The 10,438-nt window shown below is 37.2% G+C and overlaps 3 protein-coding genes and 1 non-coding gene across 5 annotated transcripts; 2 read left to right on the forward strand and 2 right to left on the reverse strand.

Moving 5' to 3' along the window:
- Positions 1-417: 417 nt before the first annotated feature.
- On the forward strand, positions 418-4,873 carry LOC130722281 (uncharacterized). Its single transcript, XM_057572967.1, has 10 exons — positions 418-884; positions 976-1,061; positions 1,162-1,228; positions 2,356-2,498; positions 3,293-3,341; positions 3,437-3,574; positions 3,675-3,755; positions 3,837-4,013; positions 4,091-4,177; positions 4,468-4,873. Exons 1-10 carry the CDS (start codon positions 597-599, stop codon positions 4,528-4,530), a joined length of 1,179 nt encoding a protein of 392 aa, XP_057428950.1. The 5' UTR covers positions 418-596; the 3' UTR covers positions 4,531-4,873.
- Positions 4,874-5,080: 207 nt separating this feature from the next.
- LOC130722283 (uncharacterized) lies at positions 5,081-5,943 on the reverse strand. The gene is made up of 2 exons (XM_057572969.1): positions 5,793-5,943; positions 5,081-5,699 (listed from the first exon to the last, which is right to left on the reverse strand). The coding sequence occupies exons 1-2, from the start codon at positions 5,821-5,823 to the stop codon at positions 5,242-5,244; spliced, it is 489 nt and encodes a 162-aa protein (XP_057428952.1). The 5' UTR covers positions 5,824-5,943; the 3' UTR covers positions 5,081-5,241.
- Positions 5,944-5,997: 54 nt separating this feature from the next.
- TRNAG-GCC (transfer RNA glycine (anticodon GCC)) lies at positions 5,998-6,068 on the reverse strand. Its single transcript has one exon. It is a non-coding gene; the product is annotated as a tRNA-Gly (tRNA).
- A 67-nt stretch (positions 6,069-6,135) lies between these two features.
- On the forward strand, positions 6,136-9,479 carry LOC130722282 (probable protein phosphatase 2C 26). Of its 2 annotated transcripts, none has more exons than XR_009013855.1 (11): positions 6,136-6,363; positions 6,446-6,497; positions 6,661-6,740; positions 7,005-7,086; positions 7,287-7,357; positions 7,481-7,560; positions 7,724-7,821; positions 8,454-8,577; positions 8,667-8,744; positions 9,045-9,093; positions 9,174-9,195. XR_009013855.1 is itself a non-coding variant. In XM_057572968.1 (11 exons), exons 1-11 carry the CDS (start codon positions 6,209-6,211, stop codon positions 9,224-9,226), a joined length of 927 nt encoding a protein of 308 aa, XP_057428951.1. In that variant the 5' UTR covers positions 6,140-6,208; the 3' UTR covers positions 9,227-9,479. The 2 variants fall into 2 exon arrangements, 1 of the variants encoding a protein (XP_057428951.1); XM_057572968.1 differs by having other exon boundaries at positions 6,140-6,363; positions 8,662-8,744; positions 9,174-9,479.
- Positions 9,480-10,438: the final 959 nt, after the last annotated feature.

Here is a 10,438-nt window from a genome sequence, read left to right on the forward strand (position 1 = left end):
TGGTCATAGACGCGTGGAGCTATTCACGGACTCCATGCTTGCTTTGGGGCTTATTACTTCATATCACCCACCATTTTATCAGTATGCTTGCATAATTAGTAGTATTAAGAGCCTTCTTCATTGGAGTTGGGTTGTTCACTATCGTCACTTGCTTCACTTGCTTACTAGTGTATCACCTCACCATAATTGTCTATCAATCCTTTTTGAATTCAAAGACATGTGTTACCCGTTTTTCTTATTTGAGTGATAATAGGTAAACATACGATTTTAAAGTGACATTCAATAACTATACACATTAGCGGAGCCGCGACTAATAATCATTATAACTTTGAATATCCGCTAAAAAGTGTATGACTATCCATGTTCTATTGACCTATTGCCCTATTGGGTTTAAACCAAAAAAAAATTCCTTGATATCTTTTCTAATCTCGTTTTCTTCTCAACTTGTCATGACCTCATGACCATGGTGCTGAAGTAGTTAGCTAGCTGGTTTCTTTGGTTTTGAAGGCAAAACAAAACACCAACTACCATAACACTCCAATGTCTTCATAGTATTCTCCGCCATCACAAATACAAACTATATCTTACCCACAACAATGCAAGCTCTCATTCACTGTTCTCATTCCCATTCCCATTCCCTTCTCATCCTTCGCAACCCTCCACCTTCTCCTTCTCCTTCTTCGTTCTCTGCCATGTCTTCTTCTCTCACTCTTCCTTCCTTCTCCCCCTTCTTCTCCAATGGCTCACCTCGAACCCTCGCTCTCAGGAACACCCCTCCTCGATCTAGGGTTTTCATGACCCTCTCTGCTGGATCTCAGGTCTCCGTTCGCGATGATTCGTTTGCTGATTACAAGGCTTCCACTGCTTTCCTCTTCCCCGGACAGGTACATTGTGTTTTTGAATTTGGAATTTCGGAAATTGAAACCTGAAGGGGGGAAATTGATGTAGTGTGATGAATGATCATGTTTGTTGCAGGGTGCGCAAGCTCTTGGAATGGGAAAAGAAGCTCAGAATGTTCCTGCTGCTGCGGTTTTGTACAAGAAGGCGAATGAGATATTGGGGTAGATACTAGATTCAACTTTAATTTACAACCATTTTACTCAATAGTTTTTTATTTTTATTAAGATTTTGGAAGTGATATTACATGTTTTCTGCATTCAGGTTTGATCTTCTTGATATATGCATCAATGGGCCTAAAGAAAAGCTAGATTCCACCGTTTTCAGTCAGGTATATTTCAAGGATTTTGTTATGTTCAGTGTATACTAGCAAACTAGGCTATTAGTAGTCTTTCTAGGATGAGTTTGTATTGATGGGTTGGAAATGGATGAGATGGAGAGAAATTGAATAGAATGACATTAGGTGTCATTTATTAGATTGTTTAAAATGTGATGGAGTGGAATGAAACTGATAGAGTGCCTGTTTGGATGTTTAGAGATTTTCCGTTCATCATAATCAAGTTGTATAGTACATAGGTTGTTACTTACATTCTATACACACGAACTAAAAATCAAAAATTTATTACATGTGGATAAATGGTATATTGGTATATAAAATATGATTGGATGGATCATGGAATTAAACTTATGGAATCTATGCCGTCCAATTTGTACCAATGTCTTTATTTTTCCTCCCCCTCAGTTTGGCGGAATGACACGAAGTAAACTATTTGTTTGCTTATTTCCTTATAATTCCCTTTACTTCCCAAGCAATGAAAATAAGTTTTTTACCATTCCACTGAATAATATCTAAACAATGTATGGCAATTTTATTGCTTTCCACACATCACTAACATCCAAACATAGCCTTAGTGTTCGTGTAAAAATGGTTCTATGAAGGACAAAAAAAGTAGATCAATAATGTTAAAGTGAGTTTTTACTCTAATAAAAAAAGTTCTAGTATTGGTTGTTATTTAACACAGAATAACACGTGATTTATACTTGTGTTTTAACTATTTATTGTTTAAAATACTCTATCTCCGGTGCGGGAAGAATCTTTGGACTACTGTTACGTACATGAAACTCCAAGAGCAAAAATTTGCATGTTATTTTTGAGTCAATGATTCATGCTTATTGATCTAATATAGATAGTTTATAACTGAAGTCTGAAGATCATTCCAACATAGCAGCAGAGTGCTATTGATTTAGGAAATTTCAGTTTAGGATTGAAAATCGAATAAAGGGAAATTACTTCTGGTAGATCACTTAAGATCAAGTTCAAATATCAATTCAAACCTGTGCCTTTATGGTATTACACTAGTGTACATATATCACTCATTGACTTTGTACTCCATGATAATTTTGTTTATAAATTGGCCTTAAGAGTAATACTTACCATCTGATTCTCTGCTTCTTCAGCCTTCTCTTTATGTTACAAGTCTTGCTGCAGTAGAACTACTTCGTGCACGTGAGGGAGGTCAGCAGATTATTGATTCAGTTGATGTTACATGTGGTTTAAGCCTGGGAGAATATACTGCTCTTGCATTTGCTGGGGCTTTCAGGTCAGTTGATAAAAGTAACTATTATTAATTCTAATGGCTTTTCTATGATAGAGACCTAGAATTAGAGTGGGCTTATTGTTAGTGGGCTTAGTGTTAGTGGGCTTATAGCCTATAAATAAGGGATTGCTAGAAGAGTTTAGGTATCTTTTGGGATCATTTAGGAAATTGGGACTTGGGAGAGAGCAGAGCCTCTCGAATGCTCTGCAACTTTGTACATTCTCTCTAATTCTTATTTAGGAATTAGGGTTCATATTCCACAATATCATAGTTTCTATCTTCTTCTTGGCTGGGTTCTAACAATATTGCTTTCCCTTTCATTCCCTCCACTTTTTTTTTCATGTTTTTCCCATGTATCAAGGAATCTTTACAAAAATTAGAGGAACAGTGAGTAATTTGGGACATGGCTTTTCTGTACCATATAGTTGAGTTACACCTTTACTTTAAGGCCAGCAACAGCGTTAGAGAAACTGGCTAGATATTTTGAGTGACCAAACTATGGCCTTTTATGAATGTGAATATTTACGGTTTGCAGTTTAAATCTTACCAGTCTTCACAAACTTGTAAATGAATTTTTAGTTGGTAACCTTGCATAAAGTAGCACCATTAATGAGAAGTTTAGAACCGCTTGTCAGATTGCGAATTTGTAGCATACCCTATGGGGAATGAAGAATTATCTTAACTGTGTGACGTTGCACATATAAACTTTGACTGAAGTGTCTTTTGAGTGGTTTTGTTTGAAGTTCAACTATTTCTTTGACATGCTATTGATCCCTGTATTTAATTTGACTTGTAAGCTTTGAAGATGGACTCAAGTTGGTCAAACTGAGGGGTGAAGCCATGCAGGTAATGTGTTAGCTGGTGTAGTTTCTTGTCTGGCTTCCTCAACATGTTTGGATAGTGACTTGTATTTCACATAGTAACTTTTGTTCTTTATCCAGGATGCTTCAGATGCTGCTAAAAGTGCCATGGTTAGTGTGGTAGGACTGGACTCAGAGAAGGTCCAACAATTGTGTGATGCAGCCAATCAGGAAGTTTCTGAAGCTGATAAAGTTCAAATTGCCAATTATCTATGCCCAGTAAGGTTCTTGTGGATTTGCCTTTTAATAAGCTTGGACAAAATTTTGTTTCTAGATTTTATGATGAGTAGCTTCCTTGGAATGTGTTATATTTTGGTAGGGAAACTATGCTGTGTCTGGAGGCATAAAAGGAGTAGAAGTGGTAGAAGCCAAGGCAAAGTCTTTCAAGGCTCGAATGACTGTATGAATGTTGCCCCCTAATCTTTCTCTTTCCAATGCCACCTTTCCTCAAAGAAATTATGCATTTTTCTCATGGTGGCAGGTGCGCCTAGCTGTTGCTGGTGCTTTTCACACGAGTTTTATGGAGCCAGCTGTGTCAAGGTTGGAAGCTGCATTGGCTGCAACAGAGATCAGAACCCCAAGAATACCGGTAATCTCCAATGTGGATGCACAACCGCACGCAGATCCTGACACAATTAAGAAGATATTGGGACGTCAGGTATGCTGGTGATACTTGTTTATGTCCATAGCGAAGACATGAACTAGAAATAATAGCATTTGTAATGCATTTGGCAGGTTACTTCCCCCGTTCAATGGGAAACAACAGTGAAGACTCTTCTAAGCAAGGGGCTCAAGAAAGGCTATGAACTGGGACCTGGAAAGGTACAAAATTTTAGTAAACCATCATTTTGGTCCTAAGATATTAGGTTGGTCACTTAAATCCTGAAAGAAAGAAATTATTTGTCTCTTGACGATGTAAGGTGATTTCTTTCTTTCAAGGTCCTAATTGACTGACACGATATCTTTCAAGGACCAAAACAATGGTTTTACTCTATAGTAGTTACACAGCGGATTCTAATATGATACTCGTATTATGGGACTGGTTGTTTGCATTCTTAACTGAGTCATAGTTTTATAAATCTTCTAATTTTTGTTTTGTGGACTCCTTTCAGGTTATTGCTGGAATTGTCAAAAGAGTAGACAAAAGTGCTGAAATTGAAAATATAGGTGCTTAGGAAGACAATGGGACCTTTCTCTTTCTGTGGCTTCCAATGAACAAACAACTATTTCATTGTTTTCACCTGAAATGTGTGCGCTAAATCAAGAGAACGCAGTGTACTTGAAGATGATTCTATAAGCAAAGAGGACCTGCAATCAGATTTGAATGCCAGTTTTGAAGTTAAATGTAATTCAGAAATTGTCAGTACCAAGAATGAGTTTGATTAGTGTTTGTATTCGGTGCTAGAATTTATCTTATTAAATGTTATCCACATCACCACATGGAGTTAGTACCATGCTTTGTACCAACTATAGCTTTATGCAGGTTCAATAAAATATAGAAGTTACAATACCGTAAAATAGTCATTGGAATGACATTAGTGCAGAAACAATTTACATCTGATGTAATCGTATGAATGAATGTTCAATGGAAAGACATGTTTCGATCTCTGAGTGGTGCGTATGAAAAAAAGTTGATTGGGAGAGACCCAGTCACATAATGTGACCTCCTAGGCTCCAAGATTAGTCTTATGATTTATGATTTCAATAATATACTTAGTTTTCCCATTGGACAAAAATTAATATGCCAAATTGCATTAACAATGCAGAAAACAGTACACATTATGGATATTCTTCTCATAAGCACAAAAACACAATTCTTGAGTAATGGAGGAATTCAGAACTCAAATGAAGGGAAAATAGCATGAAATCTGAATTTCTAATTTTTCTCAAGTGTTTGGTGATTGTCTCAATCTTCGAAGGCGTTCAATCCAGTTTTCCTCTGAGATTTGCGAAGCCCAATCAGGAGGCAATCCAAGGAAGTTCACGCCGCGCATCGCCTCCATCACCCTCGACGCGTTCTCCTCGGACAGCGGCGCGTTCCTCCGGCTCTCGTCTTCCCCGAGCGTCCTCCGAACCTCCCTCTCGAATTCCTCTCTCATCCTCCTATCCTCCTCCCCTTCTTCCTCCTCATCGCTGCTCTTCTGCTCTGCGCCGTCGTTCAGATTCAGAGACGCGATCCCGTTCTCCACACCACCGTGCCCGACGTAACCGTTCGGAAGCTGTCGGATCTCAACGCCGTTCTCTCCGTCGGAGCTCCCGCCGTCGTCGTCAACGGCCGAGATCGGCTGGTAATATTCCGGCACGCCATCGGAATTCGCGTCCGAATCGCTTTCGTTTCCGTTTTCTAATCACACAAGAAAAAAACAAAAATCACTGTTCACAAAAGCAGTTAATTATTATTATTAAATTTTTTGAGAAAATAATAAGTAGATTTTACCTTGAATGAAATTAGCGGCACCACCGTTCATTGCTGGGACTTGAAAGTGAAGAAGTGAATGAAGACACAGAACAGAACGATGAACATAAAAGTGCGAAACACTGAAATTTGGAAACTCTTAAATATGATTTTGGCCCCTCAAAATATAGAAAATATTGGATTTAGTCCCTGAAAATATATAAAAAAAATTGAAAAAAAAGATTTCTGCACCAGCCGGGAATCGAACCCAGGTCTGTACCGTGGCAGGGTACTATTCTACCACTAGACCACTGGTGCTTGTTGAACATTCCTCCAAATTTAAGATTAATAAATTAATAATAATTAATGAATTGGCAAAATGATAATGATGATAAAACATTGATTTTGATGTGAGTGTGTGGAGTTGAGAGAGGGTGGAGTTGTTGAAGCGGGAAGGAATGGCAATTCCCATCATGAGAGCTTCCATGGTTTATCATTCTCAGTCTCAACCACTGTTTCATTCCATGTTTGCTATTGATGAAACTGCTATGAAGAGGAAGAGAGTGATACTCTCATCATCTTCATCTTCTTCAGAACTTAACCCTGTTATTCGGTGAGTTGATCTTCATTTTTTGATTCTTGAAGCTTTTTACATGCCTCTCTGATTCATGGGTTTTGGTTTGCTGAGATTTTAGGTCAGAGGTATCATTTTCTGTTGGGACTTGCCTAATTCCACATCCAAAAAAGGTAATGATGAATAATGAGTAATTCAACTGAACTCAATACAATTGTTGTTTTATGAATGAATAACACCACTGTAGTTAGTAAACACTAAACACAACACATGTCAAAAGTTTTCTGATTTTTTTATCTCTGGTGCATCTGCCAACTTGCTCAAGTCCTGCTAAAGGTTGACAGAGGTGGGGAAGATGCTTTCTTTGTGAGCAACTATAATGGGGGAGTTATTGGTGTTGCTGATGGTGTTTCTGGGTATGCTACTTTTTTCATTGTCTGGTTATTGCCCAGTGCATAGCTTACAATCATTAGAAAAAAGAACACCAACAAAAAAAAATTCAATTTTTAGTAACTAGTTATCATAATGAGATCTTGTCTTTCAATAATTTGGCAAAGAACCCATTTGGATGCAAACCAAATGGCACTTATTGGAGCTTATTTATTGTTTTTACGAGTAGATAATCTCCAAACGACATGTCCAATAATTGTCTTAACATGCTTTCCTGTTATGCTTCGCAGTTGGGCCGAAGAGGATGTGGATCCTTCTTTGTTCCCACGTGAACTGCTGGCTAATGCTTCCAATTTTGTTGAAGATGAGGAGGTAGCATCACATGACCAATACAGATTTATGAGGATGATATTGCTGAATCAAATTATTTGGTTTCCAGATATATTCCTTTGTTATAATTTAGACATATGTTTTCTTTTTCTTTTCATTTTTTGCCGTAAATCAATAAGACTGCTTCTATGCATGTGCTGCTGTTTGCTAATGAACATGTTGAATATTGGTGGATTTGGCAGGTTAACTATGACCCTCAGATTCTTATAAGGAAATCACATGCTGCTACTTCCTCAACAGGCTCAGCTACTGTGTAAGTTTATCCTCTTTTATTTGAAATTTTGGATTGCCAATTTGGAGAAATAAATTCTAACATTGAATTGCATATTAAACTATTGTTTCTCAAAATACCTCATTGGTGTCTTTGTATGTGAAGCATCATTGCTATGCTGGAGAAGAATGGGGTTCTGAAGATTGCTAGTGTTGGGGATTGTGGATTAAGAATTATCCGTGATGGTATTATCTTGTGCTACATTTATTTAATCCTGATCTTTTCTAAAAGGTCTAATGCAATCTGCTCTGCCTCTATTTGTTTATCAGGCTTTCCTTTACTTTTTCCAAAACACTCAACCCCTTCTCTCCAATGTTTAGAACTTGAATTTTTTATGTTTTTTTCCAGGTCGTGTAGTTTTTTCCACTTCTCCCCAAGAACATTACTTTGATTGTCCATTCCAACTGAGCTCTGAAAGGGTTGGCCAAACATACCTTGATGCAGCGGTACCATCTAACTATCATCCCTATTATGATATTTCTAACTTACTTTCCTCCTCCCACTCCTCTTCCTGTTCAAAGCACACAAGATCTACAAACTTAATTTTATTTTCGTGTCAAAATCCTATTAGTCTACTTCATTCCCATATTTCTTTCTGGTCCTGAACTAGCCTCCATGGGGGGGGGGGGAGGAAGAAGCTGAACAAGCAATCACGTAATCTATCACCTAATCTTTCTTTTTACTCAAATAAAGACAAATAACTAAATAGATAATATTGATACTTCCTAGAGTAACCTAATGCTACTGTACTATATACATATTCCATGCTTTTTGAGTTCACATATCCGTCAAAATGTTGGCTTTTGGGGGGCACTAAACCTCTTATTATTTTGCACAGTTGTGCACTAATTCTCTGTGGACAAACTGGCTTCTATGTCGAATATTGTTTGATATGGCATGAAGGCCAACAAATTTAAGTGTCGTTTTAAAATTCATGGTCTGGCTTGTGGCCAAGATATGTGTTACCTTCTCACATCAAACTAAATACACAACTCTTCAAATGGGAGTCTCATTTTCCACACCAGAGAAAATTGTGTTTCTGTTCTATTTTCTTTTACTAACCTCTGCAGGAAAACAGGTGTGCAATGTGGAGTTGATAGAAGGAGACACAATTGTCATGGGGTCCGATGGACTTTTCGATAATGTTTTTGACCATGAAATTCTCCAAACCATTTCTAGATACAAAGATGTTGCTGAGGCTGGTAGTCTTCTTCATCGATTAGTTTCAGAAATTCAGATTTACAGTGTTATTGGTTTCACTAATTCAGCATTCATTTTGTTGCTAGCAAAGGAATTAGCTAACTTGGCAAGCAGTCATGCAACGGATTCAAATTTCGATTCCCCCTATTCATTGGAGGCCAGGTCCAAGGTAAGGGAAGAAGTTTATAATTAGACATTATAGAAAATGATGCATTTTTTTATGATTTGAACTTTATATGATTCGTTTTGGAAAGTCACATTCTCAATTTTTAAGAAGTTTCGACCAATGACCAGCGGAACATTCTTTTGACAGTTACACCAATGACTGAACATTAAAATATTGTTTGCAAGGAACACAAAAATTGCAGAAAACACTGATTAGAAAGTTAGATTTTATACGAAAGTGGACACATAAAAAGGCAAAAAAATTGCAATAACCATCTGCTTATTTGTCTTAATAATTTTCCAGGGTTTTGAAGCCCCCTTATGGAAGAAAATTCTTGGAATGAAGCTTACAGGTATGACAGTATAACATATCCTCAAACACCTTTTTGTTTCTCCCTACACGTGGCCGACCTCACTTTTTCTGTTGTAATAGGTGGAAAGCTTGACGATATCACTGTAATTGTCAGTCAAGTTGTAAGTTCTTGAGATTTGCTAATATTAAGGATTTGATTCTACTGAAGAAAACAAGGTCCCGATTGCTAAGGTCACCAGTACAGCATTTGCCTTCAGTATACTGTGGCTACTAAATTTCGGTGATGCTCTGAGAAATATGGATTTATCCATGGAAATACTCCTGCATTGCCATGAATCCTGTTGTACTTCATGCATTGATGTCTGAGATATTCATTGAAAATTAGTTTTATCAAATGTTATACCTAATATAAGAATTGTCTTTTGATGACGTGGAGTCATGGTAGTGAGCAGAAAAACAGAACTAGCAGCAGTAAAGCGAAAACTTGTTATAAGATATATAACGCATTGCCATAAACAACTTCAGGAATTTTTACTCCTCCAAACGCAAGCTGAAATGTCTGAAATATACAAAATGCTCTTCACATGCTTATGATATATGTCATGTATGTATCAATTTTTAATATCCAAGAAAGCATAAAGATTAAAGAGTATAATCAAATGATTCAATGAGTGATTCAAAACTCAGTTCATCACAAAATATAACGCCTAGGGGTCTTGTTCCATTATGATAATTGTGCAAAAGTTGAAAGATTGTCTTAGTTACGAAATTGAATTATACTAGTATTTTGAGAATGAGTTAATGGTTAAATTAGTCCCTGAATTTATAACCGAGTTTCATTTTAGTCCCTCTGAGGAAAAATAACGTTTTTTGGCGGTAAAAAACCACCAGTAATTGTAAAAATAACCGTCACTAAACGTTATTTTTCCTCAGATGGACTAAAATCAAACTAACTTACAAACTTATGGACTAATTTGACCATTAACCCTTTGATAATTGTGTCTATTGTATCCCATAAGTAGTGAGTCTCTTTAATCTGCTTTAAGATGAATGAATATTCATAATTGAGAAGCCGCTTCTTTATTCAATCAATTGGAAGTTATTCTAGTTTCTTGCATAGTAAGCATACAACCAACACATCAATCCATGGAATGCAGAGAGATCCCTAATGACTGAATTATGCACAATGATCTATGGAGAAGCTTATTCCCATTCACGTACCCTATTTCATCTTTCCCTCCTTCACAAGGCTTCACCCCTTCCTCGACGATGGGGCTTTGCTCGCTCCCATAAGTTTATCCCAAAAATAAGTGTTTCTGTCCAACGTTCCTAGGGCTTGCACCATCAACCTTTGGTTCACATTCAGTAGTGTCCTGACATGGTGA

This window comes from Lotus japonicus, chromosome 6 (assembly GCF_012489685.1).
Source record: "Lotus japonicus ecotype B-129 chromosome 6, LjGifu_v1.2".
NCBI classification, from domain to species: domain Eukaryota; kingdom Viridiplantae; phylum Streptophyta; class Magnoliopsida; order Fabales; family Fabaceae; genus Lotus; species Lotus japonicus.

What these genes read in the sequence shown, in the direction of transcription:
- LOC130722283 (XM_057572969.1), bottom strand. Translation starts at nt 5,823, where the DNA reads ATGAACGGTGGTGCCGCTAATTTCATTCAAG. An exon ending in TGCCGCTAATTTCATTCAAG is followed by an intron (nt 5,700 to 5,792) that starts GTAAAATCTACT and finishes TTGTGTGATTAG; the next exon opens with AAAACGGAAACGAAAGCGAT.
- LOC130722282 (XM_057572968.1), top strand. Translation starts at nt 6,209, where the DNA reads ATGGCAATTCCCATCATGAGAGCTTCCATGGTTTATCATTCTCAGTCT. An exon ending in ATTAAGAATTATCCGTGATG is followed by an intron (nt 7,561 to 7,723) that starts GTATTATCTTGT and finishes GTTTTTTTCCAG; the next exon opens with GTCGTGTAGTTTTTTCCACT. An exon ending in CATTGGAGGCCAGGTCCAAG is followed by an intron (nt 8,745 to 9,044) that starts GTAAGGGAAGAA and finishes ATAATTTTCCAG; the next exon opens with GGTTTTGAAGCCCCCTTATG.
- LOC130722281 (XM_057572967.1), top strand. Translation starts at nt 597, where the DNA reads ATGCAAGCTCTCATTCACTGTTCTCATTCCCATTCCCATTCCCTTCTC. An exon ending in TGAGGGGTGAAGCCATGCAG is followed by an intron (nt 3,342 to 3,436) that starts GTAATGTGTTAG and finishes TTCTTTATCCAG; the next exon opens with GATGCTTCAGATGCTGCTAA. An exon ending in ATGAACTGGGACCTGGAAAG is followed by an intron (nt 4,178 to 4,467) that starts GTACAAAATTTT and finishes GACTCCTTTCAG; the next exon opens with GTTATTGCTGGAATTGTCAA.